This window comes from Crocuta crocuta, unplaced genomic scaffold, assembly GCF_008692635.1.
Source record: "Crocuta crocuta isolate KB4526 unplaced genomic scaffold, BGI_CrCroc_1.0 scaffold256, whole genome shotgun sequence".
NCBI classification, from domain to species: domain Eukaryota; kingdom Metazoa; phylum Chordata; class Mammalia; order Carnivora; family Hyaenidae; genus Crocuta; species Crocuta crocuta.
This window is the reverse complement of record NW_027530999.1, coordinates 1,048,556-1,069,648: the sequence shown is the minus strand read 5'-3', so window position 1 is coordinate 1,069,648 and position 21,093 is coordinate 1,048,556. Positions and strand designations below refer to the sequence as shown.

The 21,093-nt window shown below is 36.4% G+C and overlaps 1 protein-coding gene across 5 annotated transcripts in view; it reads right to left on the bottom strand.

Moving 5' to 3' along the window:
• The window catches only part of PEX5L (peroxisomal biogenesis factor 5 like), a 228,478-nt gene that overhangs the window by 75,016 nt on the left and 132,369 nt on the right, over window positions 1-21,093 (bottom strand). For all 5 annotated transcript variants that reach the window (XM_077770568.1, XM_077770567.1, XM_077770569.1 and 2 more), the window contains 4 exons: window positions 17,629-17,740; window positions 9,538-9,732; window positions 6,149-6,272; window positions 5,147-5,243 (listed from right to left, as the gene is read on the bottom strand). In XM_077770568.1, the coding sequence (XP_077626694.1) occupies window positions 5,147-5,243; window positions 6,149-6,272; window positions 9,538-9,732; window positions 17,629-17,740 (528 nt within the window). The remainder of the gene's footprint in view (window positions 1-5,146; window positions 5,244-6,148; window positions 6,273-9,537; window positions 9,733-17,628; window positions 17,741-21,093) is intronic.

Sequence of the window (21,093 nt, the reverse complement as noted above, 5' to 3'; positions counted from 1 at the left end):
AGAGAGCGTGTGTGTGTGTGTGTGTGCATGCGTGCACACACACACACACACACGCACACAAGAGCAAAGGAGGGACAGAGAGAGGGAGACAGAATCCCAAGCAGGCTCGAAACTATCAGCACAGAGCCCAATGTGGGGCTCAAACTCACAAACTGTGAGATCATGACTTGAGCTAAAATCAAGAGTTGGTTGCTTAACTGACTGAGTGATCCAGGTGCCCCGGACTAGTTGGATCCTTACACAGACTCTTGCCTGATTGAGATGGTCAGTTTTTTTTTTCTTAATCAGTTAACATATATTATTGTTGAAGGTACACACAAAAAAGTTGTACCTTATGTGTCAGAGACAATTCCTAGAGCTCTGAGCAAGGCAGGCAGCATATGGTTCCCATCTCCATCGCATTATGAAATTCTATGTTATAGAACACTGAAGCAAATCAGTGCTGAGTTTGAAGAGAGATGGACAGTCTATTATCATGAATAACTAAAAATTATTTTTGAAACTAGCTTCCAAAATGATAAAAGAATAAATTTTTTGTCACATTATTTTTATTTTTATCTGCCCTTCAGTTACCCATTAATTAGCCACTACTTTTGAATTGTTAAATTTGACAAGTATTGTTCTTTCTCTTCTTTGTTAGTATTCTCTTATTTTTCCCCTTCAAAAAGTATTTGTTGAGTACCTACTATGTGTAGATTTCCTACTATGCTGGAAGGGGTCTTTCAGATTTCTTTCCTTCTTTCTTGCCTTCCCACTGTTCTTGCCCTTCTGCCTTTTCTGTGCTCCTTCCTTCTATCTTTGCTTGCTTCCTTCCTCACTGGTAGCTCACTGTGTGCTGTCAAGAGGGGAAAGGGATGTTGATGTGGTTCCTGAACTATCTTCCAAGAAGGAAACCTATATAGTGTCCCATCTAATTGTTTCTAGTAGACATAGAGGTCTTGAAACTTCTTACAATTGATCTTCTTTTTCTAATTTTTTTCACTGCTTCACTTATGGCTTTCAGATGGGTAGATATTCGATCACATTTGCTGAACTGAAATGGGATTATATGCATGCCATTAGTATTGCAAAGAGTAAGAGGTTCAGAATTTGGGAGGGAGGCACAAAATTGTGCATGGCCTCAGATCCAATGACAATCCTAATTTATCTCACAAAGCTTCTGGAAGAAAATGATAAATATTCTTTAAAATCCCTTAACTCATCTTAATCCTAGAAATGTAAGTAATAATCAGGGCCTGCAATGAGAAGGGAAATAGATGGTTTGTGAGTTCTTGCAGGTGAATAAGCTTGGTATCGTTGATGTGAAATGGCTTGTGGGTAAGAACAAGGGCTTTAGAAGCTGATGGGTGTGATCTGAAGGCTGGCTCTTCCTTCCTTTCTTCTTCTCCTTTAGCTACTTCTCTTTAAGGTGAATTTCTCATGTGCGGAATGGGGATATTAATTCCCAAGATTATTGTAAGAATTTCAAATAACATGTTTGAAATACCTCATTTATACACATGAAGTGTATAATAGGACAGCTATTAGAATGCATTCCCATTTGCATTGCTCCTTTAAGAATTTAGAAAACATATCTGCACTTGTATCTTAAAGCTGCAATTGTTCTGGTTTGGGATACTCCCAACTTGATGGAATTACGACTATATGGAAGGAAGAATTGGCTACCCAGAAGTCAGCAAAATCAGAGAGCAGCATGACTATGACTAAGCACTAGAGAGCCCGGTTCCTGCACCTCATTAAGTCCAACTTCAGTTGGCAAGAGCCTGTCTTGGAGCTATCCTTCCAGTGTCCAGACTTCACAAAGAAATGCTTGAACTGTCACTTTCCAGCAAAAGCTGGGTTCATTTTCTTTTGCTTCACCTCTATCTCACAACCCATTTATAGAAAAATTTTATATCATTACCTGTGTTTTTCCTCAACTCTTCAGGTGTTTTCTAATTTATCAGATTGTATGATTTCTTTAAACAATTAACTCCAGGGAATACTAATTACATAGTTGCTTGTCAAGAAACTTTATTCTTTTGGTTTTTAAAAAATTTTTAAATGTTTATTTCTTTTTGAGAGAGAGACAGAGAGACAGAGAGACAGAGAGAAAGAGAAAGGCTGACAGACAGCATAAACAGGGGAGGGCAGAGAGAGATGAAGACATAGAATCCAAAGCAGTCTATAGGCTCGAGCTGTTAGCACAGAGCCCAACTTGGGGTTCGAACCCATGAACCATGAGATCATGACCTGAGCCAAAGTCCGATGCTTAACTGCCTGAGCCACCCAGGTGCCTTGAAACTTTATTCTTAAATATATAGAGTTTATATAATTTAGCATAATTCCCTGCCACTCTGATTAGTGTATTCAAACACTATTTGAAAGAGACTACATTTTTCCTTTTCTCCATTTTGAAAAGAAAAGGGGCTAACATAAGAATTCTCTCTTTTCTTTGTGATTCGGAAATACATTTTTTGATAATATGATTAAATATTTTTTAAATGTTTATTTATTTTTGAGAGAGAGAGAGAAAGAGAGCACAAGCAAGGGAGGGGCAGAGAGAGAAGGAGACACAGAATCCAAAGCAGGCTCCAGGCTCTGAGCTGTCAGCACAGAGGCTGATATGGGACTCAAACCCACAAACTGTAAGATCATGACCTGAGCCAAAGTTGGACGCTTAACCGACTGAGCCACTCAGGTGCCCTCGAAATATGATTTTTAAATGAAGCTTGCAAATAGCTCTTCACCTGTTACCTGTTGAACCTAAGATACTTTATGTTGGTTTGAGAGAGAAGAAAACATTTCCTTGATTTTTCCATGAGCTATTATGTGGGGGAGGTGCCTGGGTGGCTCAGTTGGTTGAATGTCCAACTTTGGCTCAGGTTATGATCTCACTGTTCGTGAGTTCAAGCCCTGCATTGGGCTCTGTGCTGACAGCTTGGAGCCTGGAGACTGCTTTGGATTCTGTGTCTCCCTTTCTCTCTCTGCCCCACCCCTCCTTGCGTTCTGTCCCTCAAAAATGAATAAAAATTAAAAAAAAGCAAATTAAGGGATACATTCTTTACATATAGTTAGTGAGCCTGCAAAGGATTCACTACAATATATCTAGACAGAGAACTGTCACAGTGCATTTTGAATTATGTTTTGGAGGACAATATCGGGAATCCCACACAAATTTTCCAAAGCACATTGTGTTTGCTTAAAGGCACACCAGTGGGCAAGAGGAAGGACACTGTGGTGGGATGAAATCAGACAACCAGCAGGAGAGGAGCAGTCATTGGAATAACAAGATAAATGCATTGTGGGTCTCCATGGCAACTGAGGACCCCAGCTGATCCTCTGCCCCTCCAGTGATGGGTAGAACACAGCCCACCTGTGCCAAATCTTCCCCTCTACAGAAACAAATGTTCTATTGCTACATTAAATTGTTCCAAGGATTTCAGGTTATGAAACAGTACCAATTACTTTAGCTGAATCTAAATCTCTAATGCACTTAACAAGAAATGTTTCTCTAATAAATGTTATCAATTTTAAAATAGATACATTTAGAATGAACACAGAGGATGGAAATACATTTTTATGCTACATTTACAATTCATTACGTTTCCCAGGTATGTTTTTTCTGGAAGTAAGCTGACTTGTTTTCCAGCAGAGTCCTAGAAGCACTAATGCCTACTCCTCTCCAGTGAATGTTAGAAGTGGGGAGAAGAGGCAGTTCTCTTAGTGGTTGATTCCAGAGACCTTCCATTTCCTTAACATTTCTTACCCGTGCCCTCCTGTTCTAGGACACTTACTAGTTCTGAGTGCATAGACAATTTTCCTAATCTCTCTGTGTCTTAGTTTCCCATCTATAAATAAAGGTAATAAATAAACTTACCTCATATAGCCATTTGTCAGGATCAAATGAGCTAACATATATTGGAAGACTTTATCATAACAATCAGTAATATTTGCTATTATCATAATTATCCCATTACTTCACCTCAAGGTATCTCCTCTTTTAGTTTCAATATCTGATCTATAAATTCAAGAAGACATCTCTGGCTTACTCCATCTCACTTATTTTCAACTAGATTGCAGAATATATGAATGTGGACACATTTCTTAAGAGATCTTTATGGTTTTAGATCAAGACTGCATCCTTAGAGACTATTTGAGCTAATGAAAAGATCGATGCTGACTTTGGCCTTCTTCAAAGTCTTACCTAAAGGAGAGAACTAGTTAGAGACAAGCCAGTCACACTGGAGTTGAGGGTCAGGTAGTGGACAGATAGATCTGGGTCATACCATAGTTCTGTCAGTGACTAGCTGGGTGCCTCAGAAAAAGGATTGTGACTTTACCAAGACTCTTTAAAGGATCCTTAGGGACGCCTGGGTGGCTTAGTCGGTTAAGCGTCCGACTTTCGCTTAGGTCATGATCTCGCGGTTCGTGGGTTCGAGCCCCGTGTTGGGCTCTGTGCTGGCTGCCAGCTCAGAGCCTGGAACCTATTTCAGAGTCCGTGTCTCCCTCTCTCTCTGACCCTCCCCTGCTCACGATGTCTCTCTCTCTCCTAGAAATAAATAAAAATATTAAAAAAAAAAGGATCCTTAAAATGAGGCTAAAAGTAATTCACAGGATTATTTGAGTATTGGATGTAACATATGAAAAGCACATAGTAAAGTTCCTAATACTTAGTGGGTATCCACAAGTGGTAGTTCTTACTGTTGTAATTACTAGTAATACTATAATTATTATTTATTTTTTAACATGAAATTTACTTTAATATGACAGTCAGGATCCTGATATGTAAATACCTTGGTTCACAGGGCATACATGTAAATGAAGAGTCAATATGTAAGTTCTTCTTTGTGTTCCGTTATATAAATATTGCTAATACTGGAGTAGAAGACATTTTGTATTGCAAAATGATGGGAAAGTAAATGGTAGAACAAAGAAAAAGTGCTAAATGTATAATGAATTCGTTGAGACATGTTCCAACCAAATAGATACATATATCATTATTTGTCTCAAGCTTTGAGACAGATTACTGAGGAAGCATATGAAATACAGAATACAGAAGAAAGATACTTCAAACGTTTTTGGTGAACATGTAATTAAAAATTTATGATATAAATTATATATTAGAAAAGGTGGGTGGATTAAAGACTCAGTTTTTTTTTGTGACCTGTGTTGGAGGCACTAATTCCAATTCCGAAGCTGACTCAGAGTTCAGGGCGCTTTTCCCACCACTTAGTTCTGGTTGAGATCTGTGCTCTGAGGACCTAGAGGGGATGAAAAAGGGAGATTAATATACATCAAGAAACGAATTCAACTAGAAAGCCAGTCAAGAAATCTAGTTAATTTGGATCATTGAGAGTCATGGTAACAAAGCTCTCAACAGAATTTTGATGAAAAAGAGAACTTTTATATCCTTTTACATGACTACGTTTGAAGTTTAAGTGGCTGCAATGTGCTAGTCATAATCTAAATCTGATTGATTTAGAATTCAGTTCAATTATGTACAAAAGGTAAATAAATGCAATCCCATTTTTCTTACAAACAGTTCTGCTTTATTAAAAGTATTTTGGGAGGGGAGTGTCTTACAGTGACCCAGGTGTGATTTGATCTTTACACAGAATTTGAGGTGTCACCATAAGTGGAGATGTGCAAGAGGCAACAGGAGACTGAAACATGTTGCCCTGCAGGAAGTTTTGAAAACATGGCAAAATTCAGGTGGCCAATTTTTCTCATGAGCATCCACAGATTATTCTTAATTAGCATATTATCTGACAGTGATGATTAAGATGGTCAGAAAAGAGTACCTGTGTAACCAGAAACATTTAACTGCCATTCATGTGATATATTGAATATGCACACATATGTACATACATGCATAAACCTATTTTTATTGATGGGCTCAGTTACACATTTGGAAAATTATCAACAAATATTGAACAAATATTGAATACTGGTTATGAATTTACCAAACTCATTATTGGTTGAACTTTTGACAATTCAGATTTAATACTCAGTTTTAGAAGCCATGGTAACTGACATTGATATATAGGGGGTCATACATGGTACCAAGTACTTGGATTGCCTTAATTCATTGGCTATTTCGGTACATGGGAGAAATACCCATACAGTTACATATTAATAGCTATTTTATAATATTACAATATCTTACCATAAAAGTTCTTTTGATCCAGTTCTAGATGAACATGACTTTCTTTCTGCCATTGGATGCCCCTTGTTATTTCGATCTCCATGAAACTTAACGTCATCCCATTTTTCCAGTTGTGTTTGAATGTCTATGAAGGCGATGGGAAAAGGGTAAAAGGACAGTGGAATATGAGGTGTAGAGAGAAGAAGAGAGATGAAGATAAAGGAGTTTTATACAAGTGAACTTCACTCAACTGATGCTCCTAAACCCAAGACCAGCTTTTTAAGATTGCATGAAAATTAATTAAAACATGTGCAGCTAAATAAAAATGAGACCCATTCAGAAACATTGGTTTACTTTCAGTTAAACAATCAAGTGGTTTTACTTGAATTTGTTTTAAGAGTTGTTTGTATTCTGAATTCTGTGTATGAGTCCATGGAATCCCCATGGAATGAACATGTGGAGTACTATCTTATATGCCTCAAGCTAAAGAGGTGACTTTGAAGCACTTCTGGCATGTTTCTAAAAAGAAATTCTGCTTATGCCATCCCTATCAAAATAACACCAGCATTCTTCACAGATCTAGAACAAACAATCCTAAAATTTGTATGGAACCAGAAAAGACCCTGAATAGCCAAAGCAATCTTAAAAAAGAAAACCAAAGCTGGAAGCATCACAATCCTGGACTTCAAGATGTGTTACAAAGCTGTAATCATCAAAACAGTATGGTACTGGCACAAAAACAGACACTCAGATCAATGGAACAGAATAGAGAACCCAGAAATGGACCCACAAACATATAGCCAACTAATCTTTGACAAAGCAGGAAGGAATATCCAATGGAATAAAGGTAGTCTCTTCAGCAAGTGGTGCTGGGAAAATTGGACAGTGACATGCAGAAAAATAAACCGGGACCACTTTCTTACACCATACACAAAAATAAAACTCAAAATGGATGAAAGACCTAACTGTAAGACAGGAAGCCATCAAAATCCTTGAGGAGAAAGCAGGCAAAAACTTCTTACTCAACATGTCTCTAGAGGCAAGGGAAGCAAAAGCAAAAATGAACTATTGGGACTTCATCAAAACAAAAAGCTTTTGCACAGCGAAGGAAACAATCAGCAAAACTAAAAGGCAACTGACGGAATGGGAGAAGATATTTGCAAATGACATATCAGATAAAGGGTTAGTATCCAAAATCTATAAAGAACTTATCAAACTCAATGCCCCAAAACAAATAATTCAGCGCAAAAGACATAAATAGACACTCTTCCAAAGAAGACATCCAGATGGCCAACCGACACATGAAAAAAAATGCTCAACATCACTCATCATCAGGGAAAAACAAATCAAAACCACAATGAGATACCACCTCACACCTGTCAGAATGGCTAACATTAACAACTCAGGCAACAACAGATGTTGGCTAGGAGGCAGAGAAAGAGGATCTCGTTTTACTGCTGGTGGGGATGCAAACTGGTGCAGCCACTCCGGAAAACAGTATGGAGGTTCTTCAAAAAATCAGAGCTATCTTCTGACTCAGCAATTGCACGACTAGGTATTTATCCAAGGGATACAGGTGTGCTGTTGCGAAGGGGCATATGCACCCCAATGTTTATAGCAGCACTATCAACAATAGCCCAAACATGGAAAGAGCCCAAGTGTCCACTGACTGATGAATGGATAAATAAGATGTAATATATATATATATATACACATACATACAACGGAGTATTAGTTGGCAATTAAAGAGTGAAATCTTGCCATTCGCAACTACGTGGATGGAACTCAAGGGTACTATGCTAAGTGAAATTAGTCAAAGAAAGACAAATATCATATGACTTCATATGAGGACTTTAAGATACAAAACAGATGAACATTAGGGAAGGGAAGCAAAAATAATATAAAAACAGCGAGGGGGACAAAACATAAGAGACTCTTAAATATGGAGAAAACAGAGGGTTGCTGGAGGGGCTATGGGAGGGGGGATGGGCTAAATGGGTAAAGGGCATTAAGGAACCTACTCCTGAAATCATTGTTGCACTATATGCTAACTAACTTGGATGTAAATTAAAAAAAAAAGAAAAAAAGGAAATTCTGTTTAAAGAGATGAGCCTCACTGTTAAAAGGAGGTGAGAAGAAAGTGGAACACTTCTCACAGGTTTTGTATAAACTGCTTAATTTTTCATCAAAGGGAGGAATTAACAATGGGAATAGAAAGAAAGGATGCAATGGAGGAAGCCAAGAGAATGCTAAAACTATTTTTTCCCTGTGGTTTAATCTTACAGATAAAGAACTTGGCTGGCTTCGTTCTCTTTAATAGGTGTGTGACTGTAAATAAATCACTTAAACAACCTTGGGGTCCAGTTTATTTATTTATAGAAAGATAGGTTTGCAGTCAATGTCCTCCAAAATTCTTTAAGTATTTTTATGACTTCTTCACAGAACATTTTCTCAAAAGCAGAGATATAAAAGTTTCATTTTTAAGTTTATTGTGTTATATTGTAATGCACTTAACATATCCTTAAATAAGTGTGTAAATTTCATTTATTCATTTGTAGAACTGAATAAACCTAGAACATACTGATAGTGAGGAAGTATTGGAGAGAGTTATAAAGTTTTCCTCCAAAGAGAAAGGTGTCAGAGAGGGACGTGGCAGGGAAGAGGGGACGTGTTCTGAAACACTTGCCATTTTTCTTTCTCCTGAGAAAGGAGACCTTAATTTGACTGGTTGCATGAGATGAAGTTAAGTTTTCCTTTCTCAGGAAGATGTATAGTAGAAAAAAGGATAGGCTTTAAAGTTAATCAAAACTAGGCTTAAATTCTAGCTTTTTTTTTTTTTTACAGTAATGGAGATATTGGACAAATTATTTAAATTTAAAAACCTGGTTCCTCACTTATTTCAGAATTATGAGGAATTAATGGGCTAATATATGTAAATCATGCAGCATAGTCCTGGATATTAGAAGCCATCAATAAATGGTAGCTGTTATTATTGTATCAGATACATCCCCATGCGTATTCCATGTTCTGGCTGGCTGTTCCTGAACTTTGTGTTAAAGTTGTTTTTTTCTCTCTCTCAACTGACTATCTCCCAATCTAGACTAAATGCTCCTAGAGAGTAAGGGTCATGTCTTATTCTTACTTGTAATTCCAATGCCTAATATGGCACCTGCCATTTGTCAAGAATTCAACACATGTGGGTTGGATAAATAAACAAATGAATCCACATCATGCAAAATTGAATGGCCCAACTGCTATTTAATCCAAGCACAAAAGAAGTGTGTGCTGCCCGTTTCCTACATGGAATTAATCTCTTCTATTCCTTTCCCATGGTTTTAATGTCATTTGTGGAATTTCTTTGTTGTACGAAGGCAAGGGCAAGCAGCAGACGACACATGCTATTACCTTACCTAAATCTAAGGATGATGTCTCTGGCCCTCGGAGAGGCTGGCCTCTCTGCTCAGCATCTGCACTGATGAGATCAGATCCATCAGCCTTTTTCTTGAGGGATGAGGTTTTCGATGAGGCCTCTAACTTCTTGGCTTTGGTTTGGGTTTGAGAGACGGGTTCACTCAGGTCAAGGAGATCTAAGCCTGTGGTCAATACTATCAAAGATGGAAGAGGTTAAGATAAGCCCACTCACTGCTCTGAAATTATTTTTAAAAAATAGGATTTGGTTGGGTGCAGAAGGATTTTGTGGTTATAGTGTAGGTTAGAAGTATGAAATTAAGTTAGATCACCATTGATTTGTAAAGGTGATCTGTAATTAGAGTGGAAAGTTTACTGTGTGTTCTCCTTTATTTGGTACAGTACAAACACACAAAATAGGACTTAGACCCGCTTCACCAGGAATGAAAGTTCAAATAAAATTAAAATGATAAAATTGAGTCTGAATTCAAGTTCTTACTTTACTGCTGTGCTTTATTTATAGAGAGGTGTACTTTACAGTGCAGTTTTTCCAGAAGAGTCTATCATATTCAGAGATATGTTTACAAAACAGTTATGAGGAAGATTTGGAAAACTTTCTAAATGTCTTTGGTTTTAAATTTCAAACCACTAAAGATATAGGATATAAAGAAATGCTATTAATTACTTTTTATTTAATTAAGCAGTTCAATCAGAGACCAGCTTGCTGTTTGGGCTCACACTAGAGAAGTATCTTATAGTCCATAGTTGATGAATAGGTACACATGTTAATGCCTTTGCTGTTTACTATGCAAATTTAAATTTCAACGTAACAAACCATAAAAGGGCTACACTTCAACTTCGCAGCAGGTTGATTACATTGTATTAAATACTCTAATGAAGACAGAAATAATAATTTGTTCAGATGCAAACTAGGCAAATGAGAATTAAAAAGGCAAGCTTTGTAACTCTTCATCCTTCTTTCTCCTACAGTCCAAGTAACCAGGGTTTGAGTAGGTCATTGTGAGAAACAGAAAATTGCAATTAGGGAAGGTCCCTCCAGTCTTGCCTGTCTACCAGCTCAAGTACCTGACAGGCTGGCTTCTGGACTGACCTGGTGTCACTGGCTGGGAATCACTTCACCCCCAGCTAGTTTAGGAAACTCATCAAAGTGAAGAGAAATCCTTGTGTTAACCCTTTCTGGCACCACCTAAAACTATGACTGAACCACTCCTCCTCTTTGATCTCCCAGAGTGTCCTCTGATAAGGAATGGATTTTTGCTGATATCTCAACACTCTTCCATCTGCTCCCCCCTTGCACTCAAGGTGGGGTCAGACCTCGGTTGAACTCATACCCTGGATTTCTTTAGTACCACAATGTCCTCATGAGCTAACCACTCCTATAGGATCCTTAGAATAGTTTGTCAGGCTGTATTCTCAGTAATCTTGTTTTCTGATTTCAATTACAAATCACAGTGGTTGGATGTTAATGGTGAAGTGGAAAGACCTGATTCTACCTCTGCTTAGCTGTGTGACTTGGAGTAAGTTTCTTGACTTCTCTGAGTTTCCGTTTTCTCCTCTGAAAAATGAAGAATTAGTAAGTCTATCTTTTAGGTATGATGTGAAGATTAACTTATCTAATTTGTATATTGAATGTGTAAAGTGCTAGGCATACAATAGGTACTCAATAAACGTTACTTCCATTCTTTGGTGGCCAATTTGTGATGCTTTTCTTTTCATTGATCTCTTATTTTCCCCGCTTTTTTTTTCTATTTTGGGCAAGAAGCAGATCCATACATTGACAGAAAGGGGGAACATCACTGCGAGTAAGGCAGAGACTGAGACAAAGATACTGGTTACAAGGGCTGCTCTGAAGTACATTTATCATAAAATGGCCTGAAAGTGTCAGCTTATCTCCTCTGAGTCTTCCTGAGGAGATGAGAGCCCCTTTCCAATGCTAAGATGCTCTGAGATAGAGCAGTTTTGTGGCTAGCAAGCACCTCAACGTGAGGGGAAAGAAGTGGCTTTTAGAGCTATGCTGCCTGGCTAGGTGTCTCAAATTTAAACATGGCAAGCAGCCAACACAGATTAGGATGTAACACATTTCATATTTGAATATTTAAACAGAAATTTCCAGGCCACTATTATGTTGGCAGAGATTCTAGGCCCACCAAGATTTCCTTATAATAGAAGGAAGGAAGCGGATAACAGTCTCTGGAATGCCATATATGTCTTTTTACATGTTTATATGTGTTTTTACAAACAATTAGGAATTAGTCACTTGCTCCTACACTTCTGTTAGAGGTAAATTATATAGGATTTGTCTACTTGTATATAGGAAGTATATTTATTATGGAATAATAACTGGTGAGTATTAATTCAGTTCTATATCTGCCTCTCACCCTTCAGAACAAATGAATTACTAAAAGAGTGAACCGCAAATTCAAACTTGGCTCAGTAACATTCTTTCCCTCTTCAAACTGGGCACTTCCTGTGTTGGTTATGAGCTCTGTGTTCCTTTGTTCTTTTCCCAGCAAATGTGAAACAAATGCTTGGCCTACAAAGAGCCTTATTTGTTACCCATTGATGAAGGGGGTGGCTTGGAGGTTGAATGGTAAGCTTTGAAGCTGAGAGAGTCCCTGGGGACTACAATTTCAAAGCATACAAGGATAGGTGTAGCCTTTTACTTTCTGGAGGAAGACAAATTGCATTTTAGCAAGTGTGTGCGTGTGTGTGTGCGCTTGCACGTGTGCATGTATGTGTGTGTGTGTTGTGTGCATGTGCACTTTAGTTAAGACATAGAAATAAAGGGACTCACTGTTCCATCTGGGCTTTGACGGAGGCATACCTTGTCATGGAAGGGTGTATTCTGCTGATTTTCTTAACCGGATTTTAAAGATTCTTTTAGACACGTGAAAGCTTGGGTTTCAGAATCTGTGTGTCTTAATTTAATTTATCTTAATTTAGATAATTACCTCTTACAGTGGATGTGAAAATGTGTGTATGTGTGTGTGAGAGAGAGAGAGAGAGAGAGGCACTAATAGACTTAAAAATGCTATGTTCCTGGCTTTGGAGATGGATGAAGTGGCCACAAGGCAAGGAATTCCAGGTGCTCTTCAAAGCTGGAAAAGCCAGGGAGACAAATTCTCCTTTAAAGCCTCCAGAAGAAATGCGGCTCTGCCAAAACCTTGATTTTAGGACTGTTCACTTACAGAATTATAGGACAATGAACTTGTGTTGTTTTAAGCAACTGAATTTGCGGTAATTTGTTACAGCAGCAATAGGAAGCTAATACAGCTTGTAGACCAGTGTCCATACCAGGATGAAAACACAGGCCCTGTCACTCCCAAGCATGTGTTTGTTACCACTCCTCACTAGACTTTATCTGAACCCTGAGGAAATGTGCTAACTCCATTGGTGTGGCTTTGATTATTTTTTTGGTTAGTTCCCAAATTGACAGTTTGGGTAGTCTGAGGCAGAATTTAAATAGTTGGTAATCTCAAAAACTTTTTTTTAAATCACCTAAATTCATTGGGTGGAATTTCCTGAAGATGTAAGATGCTATGTAAGTACTTGTTTCTATTTATCTCAAGGACAACTAATTGAAGATCACTACATATTGAAATGCAAGGCTCCTACAGGGCACTGAAGATGTTTATGCATGCTAGATTACTTGGGCTGTGGGAGATGAGACTGCTTAAAACAGTTAGAATAAAATAGCACCTATAATGAAGTTCTGATTTGATACACTGATGGTAAGCACAATGGTATTTACACTCCTACAGTATAATGAGGCTCAGATTTTAGGTGAATTTCTCTTAAGGAATAAATCAACATGGAGTGGGTAGAGGGCAGATCATGAAACAACCCTGACTGGCGCAGTCACAGAATGTGCCACAAGGAGCTGATGGAACCTCTGTTCTGTTTTGTAAGCTACTCTGTTATTCTAGAAACATGGTATTCTTTAATATAGTGGCTACAAAGCAAAACCCCTTAGGAAGAATTTTGCCAGTGATGTCAACTAGATAAGTTGGACTTAAATAATTCAACAAATTTTTGCTTATTTTATTGGAATATGTAATTAGAGCTACTTCCCACATTTCTAAGTTGTCTCAAGAGGCATGCCATTGGATTCATGGCTACTTGGGCTTCATAGAAATGTATTTTGTAAATATTACACTAATTTTGCAATTAAAATATTCAATTAGGTGGCTGTGACATGACTGTGAACTTTATTAAGGGTGCTCTTCCCTTATATATATGGGTCTCTTATATAGGTACACAGGTCCCATATTAAGGAGTGAAATTATTATTTTTTTTAATCATGAAAAATGTTTCTCCTATAGTAACCAACTAATGGTTCAAGTTTGGGGATAAAATTCTTTTAGATTATACACATTGATAAATGCAAACCAAGGACCTCCTGTTTTTCTTGGTTTTTAAAAAAGAATCTCTCCTGCACTTTGACGTATGTTACATTTTTTGGAAGATTATAGACCAACAAGTTATTTTTGCAAATTTTATAGTAAATAGTTGGCCTATAATATAATCATGATCTTAATCATGATCCATTGTCTAGTTACTTTCTGAACATTTGATATTTGCATCTGTGATAATGTATATTTATTTGCCATCTTATTTTATTATTTTTTTATTTGCCATTTTAAAATCAAAGATATTAGCAATGATCTTACTTTACCAACCATTAGAGATACAGTTTGAAAGGGCCAAGAAATTAGATACCATCTAGATTACAGATGAATTAAAGATAATTTAGGGTATTAATGACAAAAAAATTAAAAACATCTTTATTTGATCAGCTTCATATCATTATCAGTTGACAAGAAGTTAATCCTAAAGTAGAAATAAGCAGAAAGTAAAAAAGATAATTCAATACTTTAGAAAAAGATTATAACTTAGAACTTCTATGAAGCAGAAGATAGATATGTTCTTTTAAGGCAATAGAGGAAAAAAATCCTATCATTTGAGTCACACTTGGAAGAGATAAATATTTCCTATATTGTTTATTTTGTGCTAATTTATATAAGAAATATGTTCCTTAAATACTTAAGTAAATGTCAAGGTGGTAGCACACTAGTTTTATATTTTTTTGGAAGAAAATGCCAAGTATAAACGACTCTCTTAGTCTTCTTGATTGACTTGGTACAAACAGGAAGAAGGTTTTCTTCCATATTTTACTCCAAGGTTGTTTAATACCCATTCCTTATGTGTAAAGATATATATAATACCTGGGGTATAACATACAATGTTCACAGACTGTCCAGATTTCTCAGTGTACTTTCATAGTACTCTATAAAATAACAGTGTTCTATTTCAAATTATTTTCTATTAAAAATTTGGACAGAAGATAATAACTATTATCTTTTCCCCAGAAATATTAGCTATAAAATTATTGGACCAGATTGGAATTCTTTCCAAAGTGTTTGTATGTTAAAAATTTTCCTTTTAAAAGATGTATAATAATGTTTCATATTGAGATACCAATAGTGGGTTCTATAATATTTAAGAATAAAGTGTATTTCTTAGGCATTAAAAAATACGGTGTTTCTGTCTTGAGATATACTTTTAAGATAAAAAAACACACTATCAAACAAGAGTAGTCCTTCAGGATAAAAATCTGTGTGACCCAGATGCACTGAGTGCTGAGAACAAGAAAAGAAAACCTCACAGCCTCAAAATACCATTATTTTTGAACCCCTACTTTGGAGGATGCCATGGATTGAACAGTTTATCCCTCCAAAATCTCATGTGTTGAAGTCTTAACCCCTAATGCCTTGTAATGTGACTATTTGGAAATAGGGTTGTTGGAAATATAATTAGTTAAGATGAGTCATATTGGAGTAGAAGAGGTGCCGAATCCAATATGGCTGATGTCCTTATGTAAAAGGGAAATTTCGATACAAAGACAGACACAAACACAGGAAGACATGCACACAGGAAGAATGTCATGTGAAGATTGGACTTATTATGCCACAAGCCAAAGAACTACCAGCAAAGGAAAGTTTCTTCCTTTTTGTCCTTCCTAGCCCAGTTTCTTCCTGAGCACACTTAGAGAGAGAATGGATACCTTAATTTCGGTCTAGCTCCCAGAATTATGAAAGACAATAAATTTCTGTTATTTAATCTACTCAGTTTGTGTTATTTTGTCATGAAAGCCTAGAAAACAAATACAGAAGGCAATACTGTAGTATTGCAATCATAAGAAATTACATATGAATTTTTTCTCTAATATTTCATAGATCTCTTTTATATGTTGGAAAAATCAAGGTGAAAGTGGCTTTTGAATCAAATATTATGTTGCTCTCTCTGGTGGGCCCTTTCTAAGTGACTTAGTTTTAATATTAGCAGGAATTGGATTTAACATTAGCAGGAATTGGAAAGTGCAGATGGTACTGGAATCAAGATCTGAAAATTCTATCCTTTGCAGATTTTTTTTAGAACAGTGGGACCTTCTCAGTGCATGCAATTCTCATGGATTTTTCTGAAACGAGAGACATAAGTCTCCTTTGTATTCTTCTAGAGGTAGCTCTCCAGTTTTGGAGGGATGAGCTCTAGTTTTATAGATGAGGATAGATTTGATCTGGTAAAATCTGAACTTAATTAATTTCCTGCTTAAACGTAGCAAGTATAATTTTATTTGCTTGATTACTCAAAGTGATAGTTGAATTTAGAAAATGATTGCTTTGGTGTGATATAAAGAAAGTTAATGCATTTGAAAAGGGAAGCGTCGGGTATGCTGTTTTTCTAACCTAATATTTAACAGTAATGGTAAAACTTGTTAGAACTTACATGGTGTTAGGCTCTTACATACATTGCTTCATTTAATATTCCCAAGTAACCTATGAGATATAGATGTTACCATTATAGATGGTAACAGAGGAAACAGACTTAGTTAAGCAACTTGCCCAAGGACAAGAGCTGCTAAGTGGCACAGCCGGGGTTTGACATTGTGAACTGAGACCCCAGATACTGTAGACTACACTCTTGCATAAAGTGCCTCTATCTTGTGTTACTTTTGCTGTTGTAATTTTTAGCATTTAAAACCCCTCACAATTTCCTTCACTCATGGTTTTCTTCACTTAAAAGTATAATTAAAATATAGCAGGCAACAGCAAGCTGAGGACATGATGGGGAAATGGAATGCATTTAATAAGACAATATGTAATTGTTCTTCCCTTTCTCCATTAAATTCTTTCCTGCAATCTAACATAGCCTTTGTTCTTTGATTCTAAACATCATTTTTTCATCCTTATTTGAATAAGATGCCTTTGAACGTGAACGGTGACTGAATAAAATCAATGCAGAAAGGCTGCCTCTGATACAGAAGGTCACTTTTGCATCCCATCTTATGTAGCTCCCTGGGAGTGGGCCCTAACTAAGTGACTTAGTTTTAGCATTAGTGAGAATTGGCAAATGCAGAGGGTAGTAGAGGAGATGTGATTCATACCGGTGGGATCCTGCATCCACTCATTGGATGAATACTTATTTGTGCCTATATGCATGTGCCTATACGGATGATAGTTCACTGTTTGGATGTGTTTAATTCCAGAAGAATATTCAAAGAAATCGTTGTAAGAGGAAACAAGTAACACATTCATATGACAGAAAAAATGAAATTGGGCTCTTCATCATTTCAAGTATCTAGGACTTTTAATTGTGTCATTTCAATCCACTTGAAGGGGTTGCCTACATTTTATTTATTATTTATTTATTTATTGGACTTTTGCCATACAAAATATTTCCAGCCACAACTTTAAAAAACCTTACTCTGAAATAGATGTTTTTGTTTTAAAGATTCCTCGTAATGTGACTTGAGATGCAAGGATGTAAATCTGCATAGAAAAATGGTTTATTGCTAATAGTGGTATGCTAATGTTCAGCAAAATTGGTTGGGTAATATACATTACAGTTTCTTTCATATTACAGAGTGATTTATTATTTTATGTTGAATAGTATAGATCTAAACTTTCATTGGTTGCAAACATTACTCAGAATGCATTATAGAAAGAAAATATGCATTTCACTAGAGTGACAATTAGCTCTACTTGAGGATCAGTTAAAAGTGAAAGAATTACCGGCTGTGTTGGACGTTACTGGCCTTGCTATTGCTTCCGATTTGGTTTCACAGAGAAAGTCATCGATGGAGGGACTCAAGAGGGGTCTGCTTTCTTGCTGTTCATTCACCAGCTGAGAACAGATGAACACAGGTATCAAAGGGCTTTGTTACACCGCAGAATCAGATGAATTAAAATGCAGCCTTGCAACAAAATGAGAATAGCAAGCCTATAAATAAATAAATAAATAAATAAATAAATAAATAAATAAAGGGGTAAGGGCAAGAAAGAAAAAGATACTAAGGGATGGGGAATGAGCTTTTTAGCACTGTCAACATATTTTGGATGCAGCCAACTTCAGTTTTTAAAGCTCAAGCCTTTTTTTTCTCCTAGTACTGTTTTAGAATTATTTTCCAATTTCAATATATAGAAAATGACACCTATTGAATCACAGTGTCTTAGGGCTGATCCCACTCTTCACTTGGACAAAACACAACTGGCCTCTGACTTTGAGGTGGCACACTGTTTAGGGTGGGCAGTCAGCATTATGTGATAAACACGCAGAGATCTGTATGTGTGTGGATAAAATTCTCCTTTTCTCTCTCTCTTAAAAAACTCAAGTCATCTATGGGCACATATCCTTCTTACATTTCCTTGGGTTGCTTTTGTAGTGCATAACAAACATTATTTTGGAAGAATAGAAAATATTGTTATATTAACTATGCATGTATCTTGTAGATATGTTTCTGAAAATCTGTATGTAAAATAGATTTCTGTCAGTTCAATTGTATTTTCCCATTGGCTTGTTCTCTAATTTTAGAAATCCTTCAGTTTAATTTTTAGTTGGTCTCAAATTAGCAGTGGTGGCCAATTATTAACTTTCAGTTATTCTGCACATCTTAGAATCCAGACTTCCTTAAGTTTTGCTTCCATGGTTAAGGGAAGAAGTGTAATCATGATATGTAAGTGGTCAATTCCTAAATTAACTGTCTTAGTTTTTCAGGAGTTTTTATATTGACCTATCTTAAAATGGACAAAGCCATCTAGTTTTCTACTTCTTTTAAGAAAAAGATGGGCCTAAAAACCTCTAGATTTTTAAATACTGATTTGCAAGGCTGAATTTTCAGAGACACATAAAATAAAGATGAAGTTTTATTTTCTTTATTTTTTTCTTCATTTTGGATATAATTAAATTCTTTTGTAAAAAGCAGGGACTAATAATAATTCCTATATCACAGCTCTGTGAGTAAATGTATGGAATGGGCCTAAATTAACTATGGTTTTAGAAGACCAGGGTGTTAGATTTCTGTAGATAACTTTTATATGTAAACATTCTAAATTATAACCTGAACTTGATACAAATATTTCTAGAAAAGCTTTTGTCCACATAAATATCTAAATGGAAAAACAAAGGAAAAGGCAGTTGTTCTTTTAGGTAAGCCTATTTATCAAAGGTAATAAGATTTTTTTGGAGCCTCTTAGTCTTGAAACTTCAGACTTATTTTCTGGAGAAAGCACTTCTAGCATTCTCAGATTTTCTCAGCGTAGGAAGAAAGAATACCAAAGAGGAGGTTGTTCAGAGAGACCCTATGGTGTCCAGGACTGGGGTATGGCTTCTCCTCTGCCTCGTAAGTTCTCGTAAGGTGTTTCTTCCACACCTACTGTCTTATTTCTGAGCACACATCACACCCAGACTGATGGAGTTGTTACATCTGCCTAATTCCCCTAACTGAGCTGTTCCTGTGGTTTTCTTGCATAGATACAAATCAAAGAGGAAATAACAAACTACTTTCTGAGTCTGTGTTTTTCAAAATGGAGCACAGTGTGACTGCTGGGAAATTCTGGGGAGGAGTGGGGGATGGTGGCAGTTCTCTGGGGTGAAGAGGATAAGTGGCCAGACTTCAGCTATCAGGGGAAGGTAATTTGGGAACTGAAAGCTTTTAGTTTTGATGGAGACAGGGAAGATGAAATAAGAAATATCATGAAATCTTTTCTTATAAGCTCTGAAGTCAGAGGCCATGTCTTACTCATACTTATATTCTTCACAACTTCTAACAGAATGTTTTCATATACGAGGGGATCAATAAATGCCTACCAAACGGGACAGTGACTTTGCAGAAAGTAAGGATGTAAAAACATCTACCTTTTGAACTGTGTCTTTAGTTGGATGAATTTGGGAATCATTATTTTAGCCATACTAAGTCCCATTGTATTTGTATTTGTGTGTATAAATAAGAATAGCTTCTCATATGTCCTCCTCTTCATTTTCAAACAAATTTATGGTTTTCCTATGGTGACCTGAGAATAAGTACATCTTTTTGGTCATACAGGAAACTTGCAAAATGAACTGAATCTCCCAAAGAGTTCCTCTCAACTTGCTTCCAAATTATGCTAATTTGTTTGCAGGATATTCGTTGGGAGGATATGACATATTGACTTTCTCTTAGACTTACTTCTTTCAATTGGAAAATACTTTATGAACTTACCTCATTTCATCCTTTGAGTACAGAGTATACTGATGTTATAAAAATAATAGAAAGTGAGTTAAAAGGTTTTCATTTTTTAAAATAATTGAGTTAGAACAATTGTAATTTGGATTAATCAGATGATCAGATCTAAGTTAAAATGGCCCACTACATTAGTTTTTAGGGCCTTTGTTTTCTTACTTTGTTTACATTTGAAATTTTAATTTCTTATTCTCCTTTGTTCCTCTTCTCAATATTTAAAACAGTCCAATGCCTTTCTAATGGCCACAGATTCTTACTTCTCTTTTAGGACCCCATTACTGGCACATTGTCTGGGAACCTTCTTCAGCAGTAGGCAGTGAGTGTCTTCTTAGAGAATCTCCGTGTTGTCATGTTTTACCCAGTCTTATAACTTTGGTTTCACCTGTTTTTTCCTCTACTAGACTGTGACCTCTTTGAGGGTAGAGATCTTATGCAAGTAACTTTTGTATCTCATAGCAGCAGTTTAATAAATATTGACTGATTTACAGTCTCACTGAATGGTGAATTGTATAAAAGAATGATTACATGGGCATCCGAATTTCATACTGGGTTTGATCAACTCATAGACAGGCCAGTGGTTCTCAGAAATGTTACCAAGTTCCTAGCAGACTTTAAACAATGAATCTAAGTCCATTTTACCCCACCATCACATCATTTAAATGTTTGGAAACTTAGAGTTATCTGAAGGCTCATTTCAAATGCAAGGCTTTTACCAAACAATCAAGAATGCAAAGATTGAATGCCTAATGAGAAAAATAAGGGCATAGGCCTGCTCCATGTCATCCTTGGAAGAAGGACATGGCCCAATGTAAATGTGAGGCCAGTGATACTTCAAGAAAACACTACTACCTCACTCAGGAATTTATTTTAATTTAATTTATTTAATTTATTTTATTTTACCTTATCTTATTTTATTTTATTATTTTTTTTTGTTTTGTTTTATTTTGTTTATTTTTTGAGAGAGAGAGAGAGAAAACCG